The sequence below is a fragment of the Salmo trutta genome, chromosome 7 (genome assembly GCF_901001165.1).
Source record: "Salmo trutta chromosome 7, fSalTru1.1, whole genome shotgun sequence".
Classification (NCBI taxonomy): Eukaryota; Metazoa; Chordata; class Actinopteri; order Salmoniformes; family Salmonidae; genus Salmo; species Salmo trutta.
The window spans coordinates 18097675-18121736 of record NC_042963.1 but is presented as its reverse complement, the minus strand read 5'-3'; the positions used below and the strand labels follow the sequence as shown (position 1 = coordinate 18121736).

At 45.0% G+C, this 24062-nt stretch overlaps 1 protein-coding gene across 2 annotated transcripts in view; it reads right to left on the bottom strand.

Moving 5' to 3' along the window:
* Window positions 1-24062, bottom strand: part of LOC115197042 (cadherin EGF LAG seven-pass G-type receptor 1) — an 83201-nt gene that overhangs the window by 8787 nt on the left and 50352 nt on the right. Inside the window, exons 4-22 of one of the 2 annotated variants that reach the window (XM_029758174.1) lie at window positions 23153-23268; window positions 22458-22546; window positions 8732-8889; window positions 7951-8114; window positions 7720-7845; window positions 6242-6408; window positions 5811-5996; window positions 5545-5658; window positions 5268-5442; window positions 5005-5146; window positions 4470-4590; window positions 4165-4348; window positions 3937-4038; window positions 3598-3692; window positions 3279-3488; window positions 2133-2316; window positions 1806-1955; window positions 1368-1608; window positions 395-562 (exon numbers count right to left, since the gene is read on the bottom strand). In XM_029758174.1, coding sequence (XP_029614034.1) covers window positions 395-562; window positions 1368-1608; window positions 1806-1955; window positions 2133-2316; window positions 3279-3488; window positions 3598-3692; window positions 3937-4038; window positions 4165-4348; window positions 4470-4590; window positions 5005-5146; window positions 5268-5442; window positions 5545-5658; window positions 5811-5996; window positions 6242-6408; window positions 7720-7845; window positions 7951-8114; window positions 8732-8889; window positions 22458-22546; window positions 23153-23268 — 2892 coding nt within the window. The remainder of the gene's footprint in view (window positions 1-394; window positions 563-1367; window positions 1609-1805; window positions 1956-2132; window positions 2317-3278; window positions 3489-3597; window positions 3693-3936; window positions 4039-4164; window positions 4349-4469; window positions 4591-5004; window positions 5147-5267; window positions 5443-5544; window positions 5659-5810; window positions 5997-6241; window positions 6409-7719; window positions 7846-7950; window positions 8115-8731; window positions 8890-22457; window positions 22547-23152; window positions 23269-24062) is intronic. The other variant, XM_029758175.1, reaches the window with a different exon arrangement.

Sequence of the window (24062 nt, the reverse complement as noted above, 5' to 3'; positions counted from 1 at the left end):
TTCAGTTACAGCTTGTTCTGACCCCAAAAAACAAGTGTATTTTTTTGGGGTGTGCGCTGCAGGACAGAGGAATAGCAATTCTTACAATATTGTTCTAAATTCAATCACCTTCTTCATCCTCATCATTCAGTTCACTGAAATTCAATTTTGAAGTCGTGCACAATTATCAGTTTCTATTTGGTTTATATCGCCCGTTCATTGTCAGGTAGAGACACATTAGGACTTGGGACCCAAAAGCATCCTCAGTGCTCCAACTCCCCCTTGTGGTGGTCTGTAGCAATGAAGCAGTGACGCAGGGTACCATACTAAACCACAAATTACCTCGAAGTCTCAAAACTTCTGACTGAGGAACCACTGTATGAATAAGAGCATTGATAGGTATCCTCATCCTTACGTGATGGAATGATTCCAGTAGACACAGACAGGTTTGGTCCTCTCCTCTGTCTCCAGTAGTCTATATTCCAGGGTGATGGGTTGTGCAAGAGGAATGGTGAAGGGTACCCTCTCGCTGTAAACCACCGTGCTCACAATTGGGGTGTTGATGATGGGCCGGTTGGGGAGTCTAAACACACACACACACACACACACACACACACACACACACACACGCACACGCACACACACACACAGGTAACATGTGTGTTTACATTGACTGTAGTCATCTAAAATACATTCTTATTGAGAATGACTTACCGTAAGGTTCTGGTTACAACTGTGAGGCAGGACAACAGCATTAAAAACATCTACCACAATGAAAACTAGTCCAAAACAGAGGACACACAGTAACACCCCCTCCCTTTTGTACACTGCTGCTACTCACTGTTTATGATCTATGCATAGTCACTTCCCCCCTACCTACATGTACAGATTACCTCAACTAACCCCTGCACAATGACTCGGTACCGGTACCCCTGTATATAGCCTCATTTTTGTTATTCTTATTGTGTTACTTTTTATTATCACTTTTTTACTTTAGTCTACTTGGTAAATATTTTCTTTACTCTTCTTGAACTGCACTGTTGGTTAAGGGCTTGTGAGTAAGCATTTCACGGTAAGGTCTACACTTGCTGTATTTGGCGCATGTGACAAATAAAGTTTGATTTGATTTGACTAACAGCACTAAAAGCATGATAGAATTGAGCCTCTTTTACTTTGTACACACACAACTGCATAAACGCACACACATTCTATACAAGGGAACTGTCAAGGAAAGAACAGTTGTTTATATGTTATGTGTGTGGCGAAGCGCATCGCATGTCGTATACACGGCACTGTGTAACATCTTTAAATTATACACTAGACAGCATGTTTTAAAGACAACCAACTTGTTTTATGTGGTAAGACTGAGGAGGAAATGTAAGAAGTACCGTAGGCTCCTACGATCAATGTTGTAGTTTTCAGGCAGGAGCTGTCCCAGGGTCCTATAGATGATCACCACGGCAACAGAGAGAGGACCTGGGACCTCAGCGTGACGCTTCTTCTTGGCAGACGCCTGCCGACCGACAGTGGAGGATTCAGTGGACTCAGTCTGGACAGGAGAGGCATCTGTGGCTGTTGCTATGGGGTTGTCTGTGGCTGTTGCATCTCTGGCTGGTGCTGTGGAGACTGCTGTAATGATATTATGACAATAAATGAATGAATGAAATCAGTCAATCACACATAAAAACACTACCAGACTGGTTGAAGAACTTGACAAACTGACAACGCAGTACAACAGCTCAGACTTAATCCATGGACTATTATGTTATGAAGGCTGCATAGTGAACCCCAAAATGTCCACGCCGTATCCACTCCTTTAAGCCTACCTTTAACCTCCACTGGCTGCTCGTGCTGTGTTGTGAACTCTGGGAAGCGGACGGAGGACTCCATCTCTTTTGGATAGGCCTGGATCTCTTGGAAACGCGGGATGTTTGTCTGTTCTGGATTGGACGGGTCCAAGTAATCCGCAGAAACAACTGTGAGCACAGACAGAGAGAGGGAGAATGGTTGTTAATTATGCTTGTCACACACAAGAGGTATTGGTGGTACAGTAGGCTATTTTAGGTTATGTAACATTACTTTGCATGAATTAGTCATCCAAATCAGGTTACTGCAAGAAAATAATTGTGTCGTTGCACTGCAGGTGGACTCACTCATGTTTTCCGTGACAACAGTGAAGGGTTTCAGGTAGGTCTTCCTCATGTTTTGGGCCAGGGTTTGGGCGTACTCCTCAAAGCTATGCAGAAGTAGGGCCGTGCCATCTTCCAAACGCTGGATCTGCTCCCAGTGCCCCTTGTTAGCGGGGTCCAGGATGGCACTGCCCGCTCGGACCATGTTCTACAATATTTACACACATTAGTCATTCACCAATGTCATACCGTGCCATACCAATTAGTATGGTATCATTCCAGCATACATCAGCGACAAAACAGAATCCATAATCTGTATCATGTATCCCAAATGAAGCATGTGAAATCCATGCCAACAGAGAGAAAGGACGAAAGAAAACAAAAGAAGGAAAGGCGAGCTGCCCTGTAAAGGAAGGGGGGGGGGGGGTCACTGTACAGACATCATCTCATAACATCACCTGTGCAATCTGGCCCCACGCCCAACCACCCCTGGGGAACTACAACTCCCAAGTCACCCATTGGTCCAATCACTCAATAAAGTCCACTCTGATTGGTCCTTGACCCCCTAAACCGTTCCAGCTGCACCTTCTGGTATCTAACACACCTAATGCGCAGGGGCTGGTGCCAAGAATGCACACAGTTAGCCGTTAGCGCCCAGCATGGTCATGGCCTTAAAAAAGCTCATAGAGAACATGCTAATCATTGCACTGTATTACTTACACATAATAGGCTCCGGATCACATTCCCTATAGGGGGAGAAATATCCAACTGGGAAAACAGGCTCTTAGGAAACCGGTACCAGCTATAAGCAGGATTTGGGGAAACTATTAGTTACTTAAAGCTAGCAGGATCCTTAAGCAGTTGAGCTATGTTACCGAACAATGTGGGTCATTCTTTCAACTCTGAGCGAGTCTCCGAAACGGTGCTGTGAGAGGAAATTAGGGTGGATGTATGATAGAGAGCTTGAGGGTATTTCAGGGTATAGTTCTATGAGTTCATTTGAGTTCCCGATGTCAACGAAAAGAGTTGGGTTGCTGAGGCCAAAGAATTGCTAATCCTGTCTAACTTCTTATTTCACCTCCAACATCATTTTGAGAGTTGAGGAAGTGCACTACATGGCACTTCCGGCATGTATACAACACTAGTTGAAGCATGTTTCTAGCGGCCCACCTCATGGAAGTGGACGTCTCTTGTGGCGGCCATGTCGAAGCCCAGCTGCTGGCTCTCGTACTGCAGCAGGCGGGTCAGGACGCTGTAGGCCGTCTTCACGTCGTTGCCCTGGAGGGCCGCTGTGCGGTTGGTGGCGCTCCGCAGCATGCTGGCCATGCCCTTTGACCTCTCTCCGTCCATCCTGGAGCTGTTGAGATGCAGCTCCTCGTCCTGAAGGTGAAAGGTCAGGGAGTGGTCAGACAGGTGTTTCGATGGTAAAGGAGGGTTTTAATCTCAATGGGACTTCCTGGTTTGAATAAAAGGTTAAACCAAGACATACCTCTTTTTTCAGCTGAGAGAAGGTGAGAGAGGTGCAATTGAAGAGATCGGGAGGCAGCCAGCCATTCTCGTCGCTGCAGTGGCGGATGGCCGTGCCTAATGGGGAGGAGCGAGGGTGAAACAGGGATGGAGGGGAGGAGAAAGAAAGGGGGGGGGAGAAGGGTAAGGAAGAGGGTCGATCGTGAAGTTTCTCTGTTGACCTCTTGCCTCTCAGCTGACACGGTGAGGCAATCAACAACAACAACAACAGTATAAACATTATAAAGTCTGGAAAGATTCCAGTGAAGTCTATGTAATTCCAAAATATTTTTCACATTCTGAAAAGGCTTGTGGTGCTTACCAGTGGATCCCCTGGGACACTTCATTGCAGCGGGTTGTCCAAACTGGGTCGTTGGCCACCAGATCCCTGCATCAAAGGCCTTGGGACAGCCCTCATACACAACTAGTGAAAAGAGAACAACACAACTAGTGAAAAGAGAACAACCAAGCAGAAACTATCTTAGATCAGAAATTGAATGAATGAGTTAGTGAGATGCTACGAGAGCTTCCAGGTCATAGATTGCCTTACCCACGCACCCGCTGGAGGTGACCTCAGCGAAGGGGTTGTCACAACGGTTGCACTGGCGCCCGATCACGCCTGTCCTGCACTGGCACTGGCCCGTGTGGGGGTGGCAAGAGCGTGACATGGCGCCAAGCTGGAAACACTCACAGGGGTAGCAGGTGTCCCTTCCCCCGGGCCGGTAGTAGTTATCCTGAGGGCAGGAGAGAGCATAAACTAAGCATACAACTCAGGAGGAAATGGGGATAGCTAGCCAACATGCCCAAATTGGACTTCGACAGAAGGGACTAAGTATGGTAAATACTTTTCAGTACCTTACAGTGACACTCCCCAGTGGTCTTGTTGCAGTCTCGGTAGAACCCTTTGCTGACATCACAGTTACATGGGCCACAGATAGGGTTCCCCCACCAGCCGCGAGCACAGGGTAGGTTGGCTCTGGAGAACAGCAGAACAAGGTGTTATTCCCCTTAGAACCCAGCTGATCATATCAAGTAAGGATGCATGAATGGAAACTGTGAGCAAATCACAAGGGACTTGGAATGCTAAGCCAATGCCAAAACTACTATAAAGCTGTTTGACACCAACCAATACCAAAGCCAAGGGGCAACAATTAACAAAACCAGATTACTGCAGATGTTGATGGAAGGTGCTGAGTGGTACAGTAGGGGTTAAGTGGAGTTACTGCGGTAAGCTTGGAAACTATGTGAATCGCTTCAAGAACATGGCACAAACATCAGAACCAGCACCGATTCACATCCCAAGGTGAGTTAAAAAACGGAAACTAAAAAAAGCCCCAAACTAAAAAACAAAACTGGCCTTAGAGCAGTTTCTAGGAATCTCAGTACTCACTTGTTCTGGCAGTACTGCCCGTAGGAATTGTGGCCACACTGGCAACCGTAGCCATGGGGGGAGCTGGGCTGGTGGACGCAGGTGGACACATGCTGACAGGGGTTCAGGAGACACGCGTCCACACAGTCATTCCCGAAGTATCCTGGGAAAAAAAATAATGACATGAATAGGTACATTTCCTGATGAAAATGTGTGCGCTTGCTCCAGCTTTCTAAAGGTATTTTTTAATGGTAGTGAAAAGGGTCTTGTCTGGGGGGGCTTACCGGGGTGGCACACACAAGTGTGTGAGCTCCAGTTGTCGGTGCAGCGGCTGTGCTCGGGGCAGGTGGTAGCGGTGCAGGGGTTAGCCACCTTACAACCCTCCTCCACCCGAATCTTCTGACCCTGACGCATGTTAATATTAGCCAGGTTGGTGGAAGTCTCGCCCATCCGCACGCCCTGGCAACACAGGAGAGGGAAGGACCATCAGTGTTGTACTGTCGTAGAATGATTTTGCTTTCCAAAAATGAGTATATCATAGACAAATGGTGTGAGGCTCACCTGCATGCAGCCCTTGAGTCCGTTCTGGACCATCCCATCCTTCGTCATCAGGCCCCCCACAAACAGACTACTCAGCCTCAGGCCTGGCAGCTCATTGCCTATCTCCACTGACCTCTGTGAAAGGCACCCACACATAAAACACTACTACAGAGGCCATGTGTATTGTGTATCACATTACACTTGATGATACACACATTAAATTCACAAACAAGTACAGAACAGAATACTACACACAAATACAGTGCTGCCAATCAGTCAGCGAGTACCTGGAACATGCCGTAGTTCAGTGACACCAGGGCCATGTATTTGATGTCCTTCCCGTCTTTGATGCTCTTCAGCTCCACCAGGATGTGGTGCCACTCCCCGTCGTTCACCCTGACCTGAGGGAAGTCCAGCAGGGCCACCCGCTTCACCCCCAGGAACACCTGGAAACGCACGTGTTTGCCGCTGATCTGGAGTCAGGGAGAGAGGGAAATGGTGGGGGGGGGCAGATGGAAGGCAAAGAACCGAGAGAGAGAGAGAGAGAGACAGGATGGCAGGAGAGAAAATCGGGGGAGAAGAGAGAGAGAGAGAGAGCACGATGTTTAGTAATTTAACACCAGCATATTAGCTTAACTTTATGATAGTATTAGCTTTGCCTTTTACTTTGATAACATAGAGGCACTGTATGGACTCTGTACTGCCCCGCTCCACTCACCAGGATGTGTATCTTGGAGAAGTCTCCAGCATTGGCCTGCAGCAGGGTGCCAGAGCTCTGCCTGGTCCTGAACATCAGACCCATGTACCAGGGCACGGCGATGGTTACCTCTGGCTCGCGCCACCACACCAGGGCTTGGCCATCAAAGTGCTGCGGGGATGGCATGACTAGAGGAAGGGAAACAGATAGGGAGACTTCAGTTGGAGAACCAAATAGATTAAGAGGAATACAAGTACAATTTTACTTCATCACAAAACGACGTTGATAATACCACACGACAGGCCAGAACGACTAGGCCCGTTCAAGGCCTTGTTCCAAATATCTGGATAAACCCTGACCACAAAGCCATTGTAACATATCCAGGGGCTATCATTGCCATACAAGTAGCTATTCTGTGTGTTGGGTCTTGTAGAGGATGAGCTCAGAAGTAAAAGTTTCGGATAGAGTCTGTACTTGTTTATTGCTTCCCCTACAACCACAGCTGAGCCTTCTACAGGAAATGGTGATTAATACTTGTGCGTGTGTGTGCTTAAATGGGGATTAATATGGGTGTGACTCACATTCATGCTATTGTTCATTACACATACTGTACATACACGCAAATCATAAGTATCAGTCTCATAAGAACCCAGATTTAGGTGGGATTGTGAAACACGCAACACTCAGTAATTAGCTGTATTTTATAGCCCGGGACATATGGAAACAAACTCGCCAGGTAATGGGTTGCAACAGTGTTTACACCCACTGTGCCCTTTTTCAGGTACTTCTATGAATTAGGTCAAATGAAGCTTTTCGAAAACATAAAGCCGTCAGAGATGTGATTTCCTTTTCCTGCTGACATGATTTGCGTCAGAAAAGTGGAAAGCGTTGGCTCACAGTGTGCCTTACGTTCTGACCACGCCGCTCTCTCTCGCGTTGCAAAAATAAATGTATACGTACATTTCATTCAATCGTTGCATCCACACTGCTCGCTCGTGTCTGCGTTGCCAGGCGCTAAAATACAACTGTACCACTGCACCATATGCTTCTGGGTAATAATCAGTTCACCAATGAGAAGTGGTGTGGCCCTGGACCAGGTGTAAATACCGTAATTTTGAAATGCATCCTTCCTTCCTTTCCGTCCTTGTTTCCTTGAGGATAGGTATTACTTCTATCAATCAGGCCAATTGAGATCTGTGATTACCTCAAGCCGGCCGGGACAGAAGGATGCAGTATTCCAACAGGGCCAGGGTTAGGGTCAGTGTGTGTGTGGAATGTAGGAATGTCGAGATTGACAGGAAACTTGGCCACATTGACCTCTACTGTCTGTTTCCTCGCCGCTAGCCTTGTGGAGCGTGGCTGCGACATTTCATTTAGAACTCAATTAATTATGAGACACACAGTAAAACAAATACTCACAGGGCACATGCATACACACACAGGGAATCCCCCCCCAAAAAAATATATCCAATACACGCACGTTTCCTAAAATCCTTTACCTTGTTCACAGTTCTTCCCTCCGTAGCCTAGGGGACAGTCACAGGAGTACGTGCTCCACTTGTTCACACACATTCCTCCGTTCAGACACACACTTTTAGTGCAGAAGTCCTTCTTCGCCGTGCACCCTGAATAAAGGCAAATAATAATCAGAGGCATCAATAGAGACAAAAATAGAAAAAAGGATGTTGAAATATCAATATTATATCATATATGTGATTATTAGCACAGACCTGCGGCCGTGCCGTTGTTTGCCACAAAACTGGCCATGTCCACAGTCTTGCTGTCTATGGTTAGGTCTCTCATGCAGCCCACAAAGTCTCGGTTCCGGACAGGGAAATCCTCCGGCAGGTTGGGAACGCCACCCAGGAGTAGGGGACCGGTGAGGTCCAGGGACCTAGAGATGGACAATATAGAACAAACATCACCTGCGTATGATTCTGGATCGAGAGTCAAGGACATTTGGATATGAGCATGATTTGAGTGACATTGCGGTGCACCAGCCGCACTAGAACATTGAAATGGACATTGTAACATTGAGGGCATATTGTAACAATATGCCACCACACAAAACCAAAGGCAGAGAGAGAGAGGCTGGTCAAGCCACTTACAACTACTTAACCCTTGCATTAAAACCTTTACTGTTTAGTGTGACCTATGCTGGCGTAACTGACACTCAACACAAGTTGTGAGAAATGCACCACTGGCATATAATAAACTGCTCTCTATTGTGAAGTCTTGTGATATACAAACTTGTCCAAAGCAGGGGACAGGCTTACATTTGAATAAAAAACTGATTTAGATATGAGGATTTGCATAAGAATAAATGTGCTTTTAAACCAAATACTTATACTGATGTAGGTTTTATGTCTGCTGTATAGGAAGATGTAACATGGAAAAACAAATGGCAATTGCTGTCACAGCTTTCTACTTGCAGTGCAGGGTTACATCATGGGTGAAAAGCTAAGCTTGGCTTGACAGGTGGCTGGATACACCCTTTGAGACTGCACTCACTTCTTCTGTCCTGTCTGCATGCCCTGGGCGGCACAAGAGTAATTCCCGATCTGGCCACCAAAGCGAATCGCCATGGCGATGTCGCAGTCGTCCACGGCAACGACTGCCACCTTCTCATCTGATGGTCCGTGAGGAAAGCCAAGGCGACCAATGTTGGGCTGGAAAGAGAAGGGAGGTCACATGACATTTAAGGTGACAGCAGCTACTAAACTAAGGCACGAATATCCAGTGAGAAAATTTGGAAAGTGAGGAACCATACGGCAGCGTAGTCTAGTGGTTAGAGCGTTGGACTTATAACCAAAAGGTTGCAAGGTTGAATCTTCAAGCTGACAAGGTACAAATCTGTCCCTGAACAAGGCAGTTAACCCACTGTTCCTAGTCTGTCATTGAAAATAAGATTTTGTTCTTAACTGACTTGCCTAGTTAAATAAAGGTACCAAAAAAAATACTGTTTGTACCAGAAGGTGAATATCTTCTCGATGTATAATGAAGGAGGTCATAGTTTGATAGACAAGCCTTTTGATGGATGTGAAATGGCTAGTTAGTTAGCGGTGGTGCGCGCTAATAGCGTTTCAATCAGGTGACGTCACTCGCTCTGAGACCTGTAGTAGTTGTTCTCCTTGCTCTGCAAGGGCCACGGCTTTTGTGGCACGATGGGTAACGATGCTTCGAGGGTGACTGTTGTCTGTGTCCAGAGGGTCCCTGGTTCAAGCCCAGGTTGAGGCGAGGAGAGGGACGGAAGCTAAACTGTTACATGTGCATGACGGAGGCATATGGGTTTCTTATTTATTTTAAGCGCATGACTGTGGAGAGCTGTGGGCTCAAACCCAGTGTGAAGAGGATGCTCAGTGATTGTCTTATGGGAGCGGGACACTGGTGGGTGAAGAGATACCATAGACTGAGAACGGCATTTTGTGTCAAACCCTCCCCCGGGACAACAGTTTCCACCAAGCGGCAATAACAATTGTAGATATTGTCAGCAACTGTCAGTGTTAACCCCACTGCAACTCATCTCACAGCTCTGCCCTTTTTCAAGCTATTAACACCACATTCACATTTTCCACCTAGTTGTCCCCAAACGGCGTCACGTTCGGTGACCTTCTTTCCCCTCACGGTGGATCTGTGCGTGCAGATACATTATCTGTATGGGGTCGATTCCGACTTAGGAATTTATGCCTTTCCTACGCACGTTATTACTACACACTTCTCAGTATTTGGTATTTAGACTGACCTATTCAGTCACGTAACGTGCTCTGAATGTGTGGCTACATTCAATCGCTGAAACCCTCCCACTTGCTGGCCAACAGGTTTTCTCATTGAGTTTTCATTCAATAGGGTTTTCAGTACATTTATCTTAAGCCATCCATTTAAAACCTCTTCAGGATCAGTGGGACCCCATGGGACGGTTGAGCTAACGTAGGCTAATGCGATTAGCATGAGGTTGTTAGTAGCAAGAAAATAAACTTCAGTTTATGTAGTAAATACTTTCTTAACACTTATTTTTTTCTTAAAACTGCATTGTTGGTTAAGGGCTTGTGAGTAAGCATTTCACTGTTGTATTCGGCGCATGTGACAAATACAATTTGCCTTCGATGTTGGATGATTCGTGTACATGGAATTATAATAACGAGAATAGCGTTCAATAAATAGTAAGCTATACCCTCGTAAGTATTGAGCCATGCATCAGGTTCAAACTGGTATGGCTTGGTCTGCGCGATATTATCAACTGTTACTAATGATCCTCAGCAACAACCACACGGCTGTGACGGCATTTACAGAGGAAGCAAATGAAGGTCAACTAAACAATGTAATGAAATGATAATGTAGGCTATACCAACTGAAGGGAACTAACAGTACATTGGCAGTTGAACACGTGTGGTTATTAGGCCTACAGACGGTCGATACTGATAGTGGCTAATATTTAACATGATAGAAATAGGAAACAAAGAGTGCCCATCCCTGCAAGTTAAAAGGCTGTACAATATACATTCTGCATAATGGCACAGCGTTTCATAAACTTTACTGTGGAAAAGTTGAAACGCTCAGTTTGCTGCCATATGACTGGTTTCACATTTGTCTCCAGCGATTATAAGTTCAAATAGATCTAAAAGTGTAATGTATATTTACAATTCTAATTATCCATACGGATATTAATTTACTAGCTCTTATCAATAGCTCTTATCAAGTTGTACATTACAGTGCATGAAGAACAATGTTATTTCTATCGGGAAAAAAATAAAGTAGATGCTTTTTCCACTATTCATGGTTTCCTCGTGCATAAAAGTGGTGGAATTTTTAGGGAATGAAGTCAAGGTCAGAATACAGCGCATTTGTAGACACACCACCACACATTCATTTATTCCATCTCCACCTCAAACTAATAGTGGGTGAATAGCATGCTATTCCAATGCTTAAATTCAAGGTCAGAATACGCGTAGAGAGAAAAGTGCATAAAAAGGGAATTATGTTATTTTACGCCTAACTCGAGTCGGAGTTGGCTCCTATGTGAATACATCTGTATGAGTGTGTATCTGTCAGTGTGTGCATAGGTGTTTGTGTGTGTGTGTGTGTCTGGACCTTTGATCTCCTTCCTGTGGGGATGTGATAGTGCAGGGAGTATGACCAGTGGATGCCACTGCAGGTGTGACAACAGGAAGAGGTACAATATTGTGGGAGCAGAGATAGTGGAACAAACCATTTCTGTATGGACCTCGATTTGTGCACAGGTGCATTGTCATGCTGAAACAGCAAAGGGCCTTTCCTGAATTGTTGCCACAAAGTTGGAAGCAACAGAATAGTCTAGAATGTCATTGTATGCTGTAGCGTTAAGATTTCCCTTCACTGGAACTAAGGGGCCTAGCCCGAACCATGAAAAACAGCACCCGACCATTATTCCTCCTCCACCAAACTTTACAGTTGGCACTATGCATTGGACCAGGTAGCGTTTTCTTGGCATACGCCGAACCCAGATTCGTCTGTCGGACTGCCAGATTGTGAAGCGTGATTCATATCTCCAGAGAACGCGTATCCACTTTTCCAGAGAGCAATGGAGGCAAGCTTTACACCACTCCAGCCGCCGCTTGGTATTGCTTGTGTGCGGCTGGTCGGCCATGGAAACCCATTTCATGAAGCTTCCGATGAACAGTTTTCGTGCTGACATTGCTTCCAGAGGCAGTTTGGGACTTGGTAATGAGTGTTGCAACTGAGGACAGATGATTTTTATGCGCTACGTGCTTCAGCACTCTGCGGTCCCGTTCTGTGAGCTTGTGTGGCCTACCACTTCACGGGTGAGCCTTTGTTGCTCCTAGACATTTCCACTTCACAATAACAGCACATACAGTTGACTGGGGCAGCTCTAGCAGGGCTGAAATTTGATGAACTGACTTGTTGGAAAGGTGGCATCCTATGACGGTGCCACGTTGAAAGTCACTGAGCTCTTCAGGAAGGACATTTTACTGCCAATGTTTGTCTATGGAGATTGCATGGCGTTGTGCTCGATTTTATACACCTGTTAGCAAATCTTATTTGAAGGGGTGTCCACATACTTTTGTATATAGAGAGTAGAAAAACTACCAAAAGAGTATTACGAGATACTCCTTGATACTGCCATATTTAGGCCGTATTCTATTCACATTATGCCACCATATCAAGGTCAACAACAGGAACACAGTGACACTTGTTCCCCTCTCTTTTCCACATATTCTGAACACTCATAAATCCACAGAGATAATTCAAGTGTGTTCCAAGTTCCTGTTCTCTAGGAAAGCCAAAGTCCAAAACAAATATTTTAGCATGTCTTCTCCAAAATGTGCCAAATGAGGTGTGTGTATGTACGTGTGTGTGTGTGTGTGCGCGTGTCTGCATATGTGCGCTCATGTGTGTGCTGGTAATGCAGATGGTGCATGCCAAGGCTATGAAGGCCAGGATGAACTAGACAAAACAACTAGCAACTATATTACTCTCTAGTACTTAGAGTGAAAGGGTAAGTCAAGGTTAACTTACCACAGCTGCGGGCAATTGTTATTTGATACAACATATGAAGTTTACAAACTATGACACCTATGAGAATAAGGGGCAGCGCAATCAGATATTAGACAAAGTATATGTTTAGATTTCCTCGCCGTGAACACCAACACTGGTTATACTTGTTGGGGTACTTGACTTATTACATGATTGCACAACCTTTGACCCTGGCAAAGGGGAGGTGGTGGCCTGCTACATGGAGGTCAAGAAACCATGACCTCCAGAAGCCACGCGGGAAAGGGACGTGTGTCCATATGCATGTACAGTGCATTCGGATAGTATTCAGACCCTTTGACTTTTTCCACATTTTGTTACGTTACAGCCTTATTATAAAATTGATTAAAAAAAAACATTTTCCTCATCAATCTACACACAATACCCTATAATGACAAAGCAAAAACAGGTTTTTATGAATTGTTGCAAATGTATTAACAATAAAAAACTGAAATAAGTATTCAGACCCTTTACTCAGTACTTTCTTGAAGCACCTTTGGCAGCGATTACAGCCTCGCGTCTTCTTGGGTATGACGCAACAAGCTTTGCGCACCTGTATTTGGGGAGTTTCTCCCATTCTTCTTTGCAGATCCTCTTAAACTCTATCAGGTTGGATGGGGAGCATCGCTGCACAGCTTTTTTCAGGTCTCTCCAAAGATGATCGATCAGGTTCAAGTCCGGGCTCTGGCTGGGTCACTCAAGGACATTCACAGACTTGTCCCGAATTGTCTTGGCTGTGTTCTTAGGGTCGTTGCCCCAGTTTGAGGTCCTGAGTCCAAGGGAGCAGGTTTTCATCAAGGATCTCTCTGTACTTTGCTCCATTCATATTTTTCTCAATCCTGACTAGTTTCCCAGTCCCTGCCACATTCCCACAGCATGATGCTGCCACCGCCATGTTTCACCGTAGGGATGGTGCCAGGTTTCCTCCAGACGTGACCTTGGCATTCAATCTTGATTTCATCAGACCAGAGAATCTTGTTCATCATGGTCTGATAGTCCTGGCCACTCTACCATAAAGGCCTGATTGGTGGAGTGCTGCAGAGGGCTGTCCTTCTGGAAGGTTCTCCCATCTCCACAGAGGAACTCTGGAGCTCTGTCAGATGGACCATCAGGTTCTTGGTCACCTCCCTGACCAAGGCCCTTCTCTTCCGATTGCTTAGTTTGGCCGGGCGGTCAGTTCTAGGAAGAGTGTTGGTGGTTCCAAACTTCTTCCATTTAAGAATGATGGAGGCCACTGTGTTATTGGGGACCTTCAATGCTGCAGAAATGTTTTGGTACCCTTCCCCAGATCTGTGCCAAACATAAACCTGTCTCGGAGCTCTACAGACAATTCCTTTGACCTCATGGCTTGGTTTTTGCTCTGACATGCACTGTCAAATCAAAATCAAATCAAATCAAATGTTATTGGTCACATACAAATGGTTAGCAGATGTTATTGCGAGTGTAGCGAAATTATTGTGCTTCTAGTATCCAACAGTGCAGCAATATCTAACAAGTAATATCTAACAATTCAAGGAGAGGTCAATAATGAACATGAGCTGAGACTACTGTTTCCTGTTTCCGGTCACAACTTGCAGACTTGTTCACGCTGCTGTGCGTTTTTGTTGCCGATCTTACTTTGCTACCTGACGGTTTTTACTTTTTCATTACCGTATATTTTTACTTTTTACCCTCACTCAACTTTTTTCATTCAACTTTCTTACCCCGGGGGTTTTATCTGGACATGGTGCGTCTGGACTTCAAACAGCCAAAGCTAAGTAACATTAACATGATGCCTTCTAATTGCAGTCGTTGTACTTATAATATACAGGAGAACGATCGCCTTACGGCAAGGATAGCTGTGCTGCAAGCCCAGCTTCAGACGCAATCGTTAGGCAAGGGTAATTTCAGTGTAGGAAAGGATGAAACAGCGTCTGTGGCACCAGTAAGTACAGATAGTAACGTTAGTATAAACCCCCTCGCATGGTCCCCGCAGCCGGACAACTTTCTCATGGCTTCTGGAGGGAAACGCTGTAGGAATGCTCAACCGGTGTCGCCTATTCAGCCGACAGAAACTTTCAACCGGTTCTCCCCATTAAGCGAGTCGGAGTCAGAGGCCGAGACTTCTCTGGTCTCTACTCCTCCCGCTGTGGGGTCTGAGACGCCGACGGCTCCCACCATTAGCTCTGACAAATTGAAAACCCTAGTCATTGGCGACTCCATTACCCGCAGTATTAGACTTAAAACGAATCATCCAGCGATCATACACTGTTTACCAGGGGGCAGGGCTACCGACGTTAAGGCTAATCTAAAGACGGTGCTGGCTAAAGCTAAAACTGGCGAGTGTAGAGAGTATAGAGATATTGTTATCCACGTCGGCATCAACGATGTTAGGATGAAACAGTCAGAGGTCACCAAGCGCAACATAGCTTCAGCGTGTAAATCAGCTAGAAAGATGTGTCGGCATCGATTAATTGTCTCTGGCCCCCTCCCAGTTAGGGGGAGTGATGAGCTCTACAGCAGAGTCTCACAACTCAATCGCTGGTTGAAAACTGTGTTTTGCCCCTCCCAAAAGAATTTGTAGATAACTGGCCCTCTTTCTGGGACTCACCCACAAACAGGACCAAGCCTGGCCTGTTGAGGAGTGACGGACTCCATCCTAGCTGGAGGGGTGCTCTCATCTTATCTACGAACATAGACAGGGCTCTAACTCCTCTAGCTCCACAATGAAATAGGGTGCAGGCCAGGCAGCAGGCTGTTAGCCAGCCTGCCAGCTTAGTGGAGTCTGCCATTAGCACAGTCAGCGTAGTCAGCTCAGCTTTCCCCATTGAGACCTTGTCTGTGCCTCGATCTAGGTTGGGCAAAATTAAAAATGGCGGTGTTCGCTTTAGTAATCTCACTAGTATAAAGACCTCCTCCATTCCTGCCATTATTGAAAGAGATTGTGATACTTCACATCTCAAAATTGGGTTACTTAATGTTAGATCCCTCACTTCCAAGGCAGTTATAGTCAATGAACTAATCACTGATCATAATCTTGATGTGATTGGCCTGACTGAAACATGGCTTAAGCCTGATGAATTTACTGTGTTAAATGAGGCCTCACCCCCTGGTTACACTAGTGACCATACCCCCCGTGCATCCGGCAAAGGCGGAGGTGTTGCTAACATCTACGATAGCAAATTTCAATTTACAAAAAAAAAACAATGACGTTTTCGTCTTTTGAGCTTCTAGTCATGAAATCTATGCAGCCTACTCAATCACTTTTTATAGCTACTGTTTACAGGCCTCCTGGGCCATATGCAGTGTTCCTCACTGAGTTCCCTGAATTCCTATCGGATCTTGTAGTCATAGCAGATAATATTCTAATTTTTGGTGACTTTAACATTCACATGGAAAAGTCCACAGACCCACTCCAAAAGGCTTTCGGAGCCATCATCGACTCAGTGGGTTTTGTCCAACATGTCTCTGGACCTACTCACTGCCACAGTCATACTCTGGACCTAGTTTTGTCCCATGGAATAAATGTTGTGGATCTTAATATTTTTCCTCATAATCCTGGATTATCGGACCACCATTTTATTGCGTTTACAATTGCAACAAATAATCTGCTCAGACCCCAACCAAGGAGCATTAAAAGTCGTGCTATAAATTCTCAGACAACCCAAAGATTCCTTGATGCCCTTCCAGACTCCCTCTGCCTACCCAAGGACGTCAGAGGACAAAAATCAGTTAACCACCTAAGCGAGGAACTCAATTTAACCTTGCGCAATACCCTAGACGCAGTTGCACCCCTAAAAATTAAAAACATCTGTCATAAGAAACTAGCTCCCTGGTATACAGAAAATACACGAGCTCTGAAGCAAGCTTCCAGAAAATTGGGACGGAAATGGCGCCACACCAAACTGGAAGTCTTCCGACTAGCTTGGAAAGACAGTACCGTGCAGTATCGAAGAGCCCTCACTGCTGCTCGATCATCCTATTTTTCCAACTTAATTGAGGAAAATAAGAACAATCCGAAATTTCTTTTTGATACTGTCGCAAAGCTAACTAAAAAGCAGCATTCGCAAATGGAGGATGGCCTTCACTTCAGCAGTAATACATTTATGAACTTCTTTGAGGAAAAGATCATGATCATTAGAAAGCAAATTACGGACTCCTCTTTAAATCTGGGTATTCCTCCAAAGCTCCATTGTCCTGAGTCTGCACAACTCTGCCAGGACCTAGGATCAAGGGAGATACTAAAGTGTTTTAGTACTATATCTCTTGACACAATGATGAAAATAATCATGGCCTCCAAACCCTCAAGCTGCATACTGGACCCTATTCCAACTAAACTACTGAAAGAGCTGCTTCCTGTGCTTGGCCCTCCTATGTTGAACATAATAAACGGCTCTCTATCCACCGGATGTGTACCAAGCTCACTAAAAGTGGCAGTAATAAAGCCTCTCTTGAAAAAAAACTAATCTTGACCCAGAAATTATAAAAAACTATCGGCCTATATCGAATCTAGCATTCCTCTCAAAAATTTTAGAAAAAGCTGTTGCACAGCAACTCACTGCCTTCCTGAAGACAAACAATGTATACGGAACGCTTCAGTCTGGTTTTAGACCCCATCATAGCACTGAGACTGCACTTGTGAAGGTGGTAAATGACCTTTTAATGACGTCAGACCGAGGCTCTGCATCTGTCCTCGTGCTCCTAGAGCTTAGTGCCGCTTTTGATACCATCGATCACCACATTCTTTTGGAGAGATTGGAAACCCAAATTGGTCTACATGGACAAGTTCTGGCCTGGTTTAGATCTTATCTGTCGGAAAGATATCAGTTTGTCTCTGTGAATGGTTTGTCCTCTGACAAATCAATTGTACATTTCGGTGTTCCTCAAGGTTCCGTTTTAGGACCACTATTGTTTTCACTATATATTTTACCTCTTGGGGATGTCATTCGAAAACATAATGTTAAATTTCACTGCTATGCGGACGACACACAGCTGTACATTTCAATGAAACATGGTGAAGCCCCAAAATTGCCCTCGCTAGAAGCCTGTGTTTCAGACATAAGGAAGTGGATGGCTGCAAACTTTCTACTTTTAAACTCGGACAAAACAGAGATGCTTGTTCTAGGTCCCAAGAAACAAAGAGATCTTCTGTTCAATCTGACAATTAATCTGGATGGTTGTACAGTCGTCTCAAATAAAACTGTGAAGGACCTCGGTGTTACTCTGGACCCTGATCTCTCTTTTGAAGAACATATCAAGACTGTTTCAAGGACAGCTTTTTTCCATCTACGTAACATTGCAAAAATCAGAAACTTTCTGTCCAAAAATGACGCAGAAAAATTAATCCATGCTTTTGTTACTTCTAGGCTGGACTACTGCAATGCTCTACTTTCCGGCTACCCGGATAAAGCACTAAACAAACTTCAGTTAGTGCTAAATACGGCTGCTAGAATCCTGACTAGAACCAAAAAATTTGATCATATTCCTCCAGTGCTAGCCTCCCTACACTGGCTTCCTGTTAAGGCAAGGGCTGATTTCAAGGTTTTACTGCTAACCTACAAAGCATTACATGGGCTTGCTCCTACCTATCTTTCCGATTTGGTCCTGCCGTACATACCTACACATACGCTACGGTCACAAGACGCAGGCCTCCTAATTGTCCCTAGAATTTCTAAGCAAACGGCTGGAGGTAGGGCTTTCTCCTATAGAGCTCAATTTTTATGGAATAGTCTGCCTACCCATGTGAGAGACGCAGACTCAGTCTAAACCTTTAAGTCTTTACTGAAGACTTATCTCTTCAGTAGGTCCTATGATTAAGTATAGTCTGGCCCAGGAGTGTGAAGGTGAACGGAAAGGCTGGAGCAACGAACCGCCCTTGCTGTCTCTGCCTTGCCGGTTCCCCTCTTTCCATTGGGATTCTCTGCCTCTAACCCTATTACAGGGGCTGAGTCACTGACTTACTGGTGTTCTTCCATGCCATCCATGGGAGGGGTGCGTCACTTGAGTGGGTTGAGTCACTGACGTGATATTCCTGTCTTGGTTGACGCACCCCCCTTGGGTTGTGCCATGGCGGAGATTTTTGTGGGCTATACTCGGCCTTGTCTTCGGACGATAAGTTGGTGGTTGTAGACATCCCTCTAGTGGTGTGGGGGCTGTGCTTTGGCAAAGTGGGTGGGGTTATATCCTGCCTGTTTGGCCCTGTCCGGGGGTATCATCGGATGGGGCCACAGTGTCTTCTGATCCCTCCTGTCTCAGCCTCCAGTATTTATGCTGCAGTAGTTTGTGTCGGGGGGCTAGGGTCAGTCTGTTACATCTGGAGTATTCTCTTGTCTTATCCGGTGTCCTGTGTGAATTTAAATATACTCTCTCTAACTCTCTCTTTCTCTCTTTTTTTCTTTCTCTCGGAGGACCTGAGCCCTAGGACCATGCCTCGGGACTACCTGGCATGATGACTCCTTGCTGTCCCCAGTCCACCTGGCCATGCTGCTGCTCCAGTTTCAACTGTTCTGCCTGCGGCTACGGAACCCTGACCTGTTCACCAGATGTGCTTGTTGCACCCTCGACAACTACTATGATTATTATTATTTGACCATGCTGGTCATTTATGAACATTTTAACATCTTGACCATGTTCTGTTATAATATCCACCCGGCACAGCCAGAAGAGGACTGGCCACCCCTCATAGCCTGGTTCCTCTCTAGGTTTCTTCCTAGGTTTTTGGCCTTTCTAGGGAGTTTTTCCTAGGGAGTTTTTCCTAGCCACCGTGCTTCTTTCACATGCATTGCTTGCTGTTTGGGGTTTTAGGCTGGGTTTCTGTACAGCACTTTGAGATTTCAGCTGATATATGAAGGGCTATATAAATAAATTTGATTTGATTTGATTTGGGACCTTATATAGACAGGTGTGTGCCTTTCCAAATTACGTCCAATCAATTGAATTTACCACAGGTGGACTCCAATTAAGTTTTAGAAACATCTGAAGGATGATCACTGGAAACAGGATGCACCTGAGCTCAGTTTCGAGTCTCATAGCAAAGGGTCTGATACTTATGTAAATAAGTTATGTATTTTTATGTTTGTATACATTTGCTATAATTATGGGGCATTGTATGTAGATTGATGAGGGGAAAACAATTCATCCATTTTAGAATAAGGCTGTAACGCAACAAAATGTGGAAAAACTGAAGGGGTCTGAATACTTTCTGAATGTGCTATATGTGGAGAGGAAGGGGGGTTGGGGATAGGGAAAATATTTAAAGTTCTGCAGGATAGTCACAAAGAAAACTCTGAATCAAGGTACTCAATGGAAGTTTCAAACCAAACCACATTTAGTCCTCTTTCCCGATCAATGATGATATTTCAAAATCCTACGGGGGACAATATCAGTTCTAGCAGTAGATTGACCCAGCCAGGACTTGGTGGTGTATGACAGAGTAAATAGGTGATGGCTGGTGTCGGAGTGGGACCCCAAGCCATTAATTGTCAGTAAGAGAATGACCCCACAGGGGAGGACCGGACAGTGTTTATGTGGCTCCACAGGGGTGAATATGAATTGAGGAGAGGGGTAAAGTACTCCCTCAGCTGCCCTCATTGTCACAGGATAACACAGAAAGAAACCAGGCTAGGGGGGAAGGGTGTTAATTAATAACTACAATACATCAATTCACACCCAAACAGCCTCTTATCAGGGAGTTATCTACAGACTGCTCTAGTTAGGCTAGTTTAACTTCTGCTTCGAACATTGAGCCATTTGTTTGTAGAAAGACATTCGGATATATCTGTAAAGTTGATTGAAACCCCTATTGAGATACTGTGCCACAGGGTTTGCCTAGGATCAGGCTCATGCTCTTACAGATACAGTATGTAGCGGAACGTTTTCAGACCCCTTCCCTTTTTTTTGTTACATTACAGCCTTATTCTAAAATTTATTAAATACATTTTTTTCCTCATCAATCTATACACAATACCCCATAATGACAAAGCGAAAACAGTTTTAAAAATATTTTTTCAAATTTATATTAAAAAACAAAATAACTTATTTACGTAAGTATTCAGACCCTTTGCTATGAGACTCAAAATTGAGCTCAGGTGCTTTCTGTCTACATTGATCATCCTTGAGATCAGGGAGGTGACCAAGAACCCGATGGTCACTCTGACAGAGCTCCAGAGTTCCTCTGTGTAGATGGGAGAACCTTCCAGAAGGACAACCATCTCTACAGCATTCCAACAATCAGGCCTTTATGGTAGTGGCCAGACGGAAGCCACTCCTCAGTAAAATGCACATGACAGCCCACTTGGAGTTTGCCAAAAAGGCACCTAATGGACTCTTAGACCATGAAAAGATTCAGCAAGATTCTCTGCTGATGAAACAAAAATGTAACTCTTTGGGTTGAATGCCAAGGTCACGTCTGGAGGAAAGCTGGCACCATCCCTACGGTGAAACATGGTGGTGGCAGCATCATGCTGTGGGGATGTTTTTCAGCTGCAGGGACTGGGAGACTAGTCAGGATCGAGGGAAAGACGAACTGAGCAAAGTACAGAGAGATCCTTGATGAAAACCTGCTCCAGAACGCTCAGGACCTTAGACTGGAACGAAGGTTCATCCTCCAACAGGACAACAACCCTAAGCACACAGCCAAGACAACACAGGAGTGGGACATGTTTCTGAATGTCCTTGAGTGACCCAGCCAGAGCCCGGACCTGAACCTGATCAAACATCTCTGGAGAAACCTGAAAAAAGCTGTGCAGCGACGCTCCCCATCCAACCTGTCAGAGCTTGAGAGGATCTGCATAGAAGAATGGGAGAAACTCCCCAAATACAGGTGTGCCAAACTTGTAGCGTTCTACCCGAGGCTGTAATTGCTGCCAAAGGTGCTTCAACATAGTACAGAATAAACGGTCTGAATACTTTTGTAAATGTCATATTTCCGTTGTTTATTTGTAACAATTGTGCAAACATTTATAAAAACCTGTTTTTGCTTTGTCATTATGGGGTTTTGTGTGTAGATTGATGAGGGGACAAAAACAATTTAATCAATTTTAGAATAAGGCTGTAACATAACAAGTAGGGGTACCCTAGTGCATTCTCACATAACTGTGTTGTTTTCAAAAGCTAAGCAAAGCTTAAAGGTTTCTGAAAAATAACATATATCTTTCAAGGAACAGGTCTCTCAGTGGGCGACCACAATAATTTCCACTGCCCATAAACATAAAAATCCCTGCATAGAAAGCCCTGAAATATTTATATGTTGAGATCTTCCTGTTTAGTTACACAGGCCTAAACCAGATTGTCTTTCAAAACAATAGTACAATGCTCAAATAGAATCTCAATAATCCCTTCTCTTGTCTTTGTGAATACGATGGCCTCAACTTAACTCATCCCTGAGCTTCAAAACACCCCAAACAAAGACTAGTGTGTCTGTTCCCATGACAATCCTTTAAAAATCTGAACTCTGTATGGACTTGGGGGGGAGGGAATAGTATGGGTGCCCTACTTGAATGACCTTTGACCTGTTAGATTGAGGCCTGTAGGTTTACGAGGGCACTTCATTTGGGTTCATAATATCCTTCTACTGGTGCCATAGTATCCTACTGGTTCCCAAACTATTGACCCCTCCCTATCTCTCTCCCCCACCCCACCACACGCCTCATCACTTACCCTTCGGACAGGGACATGGATCATTCTATTATGTTCTGAAGAGAGTCTCCACATATCCAGGAAGCGCACTTACCTTGTTGTAGTAATGTAGCTGTACTCTATGCCACAGGCCATCACTGACCCCACCTAGGACAAAGGGTGATACTGTGGTTTTGACTTCTCCTACAAGAAAGGAAATAGGATATAGGAAACAGGAAAGTGTTTAATCGACATGGAATCCACTCCAACCGAGTTTGGCCATTTTCATAGATACTTCCTCTCAGGAAGTTCACTCTATCTCACTTTTCATTCGTTCTTTAAAGTCACAAACCTGAGTCTGTGTTTTACCCAATGGCAACCCTGTCACTTGGTTTGGTATAAAGCTGAGGGATTGGGCTGGGGAAGACCAAGAAAAACACAACCTTTTGGACCTCTGAGGTCTTTCAATATCGATGCTACTCATCCAGAACACAATTATAGTTTAATGGAAGGCGAGTTAATGATTGTTTTTTTAGGATAATACCTCCATGGCATGAATTCCCTGCCAAACTCAACACACTAACACTAGGTGAACTGCATGATCACTGTTTACACTCTATTTTCCCAGGTATCTGAGGGTTGGCTGCATAAACTTTGACCCCTCCCACAGCTGGTTAGAACCTCCCTGTTAATGAGATTTTGTATTTCACAGAGAGGGGGGTAGGAGAGAGAAGTGAAGCGAAGAGAAGCAAAGGGAACAGAGGAAATTGAAGTCTGGCCATCTCTTCTCTGAACCCTTTATGTCCTCACCTGCTGAGAAGGTGAGCTGGATTTGTTCCTCGATGATCTCTAAGGCGATGAAGTCGTGCTTCTCGTTAAACCTTCCGTTATAAAGTAGTAGGACATTCCTCTCTCTGGTGGCAAACCTGCAGGTCACACAGGACCGAAGGTCACTTTGATTGTACAGTACAGTATATTATTAGCAGATGAAGGCTATGAAGAGGAGGGGAACATTCATAGGAGAGCTATTTAATGGAGCCATTTAATGGCCATTTAGCTAGTCCACAGAGTGTGGTTATATCTCTTGAGGTAATGCGAGAACAATATCAGTTGTGTGCGGGGCAGGGGGAGGGGGGAGACATTGAGAGACAAATTAGTCTAGGAAATGAGGGACAATAAGAGAGAAAAAGGGAAAATGGAAAGAATAATCATATTGGACTATGGACAATGAGAGGAGCAAAAGGAATTTGGAAAATGACGGAGGGAAGGAGGACTGGTGTGGACAGACATAGAACCAGGGCTAGTACTAGGAGCCATGCCGCTGTGTGTCATTAACCCTATGGCACTTAGCGGGTATGGGCACAGGAGTCAGAAGCCACATGGCACAGGGCATCGTGACAGGAAACCATGATCAACAAAGCCAAAGGGCACTCTGGCTCCATGCATCCCTTCCTGTTTTTACCTTTGCCAGGGAATGTGAGCTGGGCGCTAGAAAGAGATGTTACACTACAGCCTTTACATATCCCACATCACCCCAGGCAGGGCAGCAGGCGCAAACAAACTCTCAAAGTATTTGAAAGAAAATGTATACTCTTTGAACCCAGATCCGCATCTAACCACTGGATCAAACGGCTTGCTCTTCCTTTGCAATGCAGAACGCAAATGTCATGGCTGATGTAGCAGCCCTGTGATTCAGCACTTCTGTGATTTAAGGTTCAGA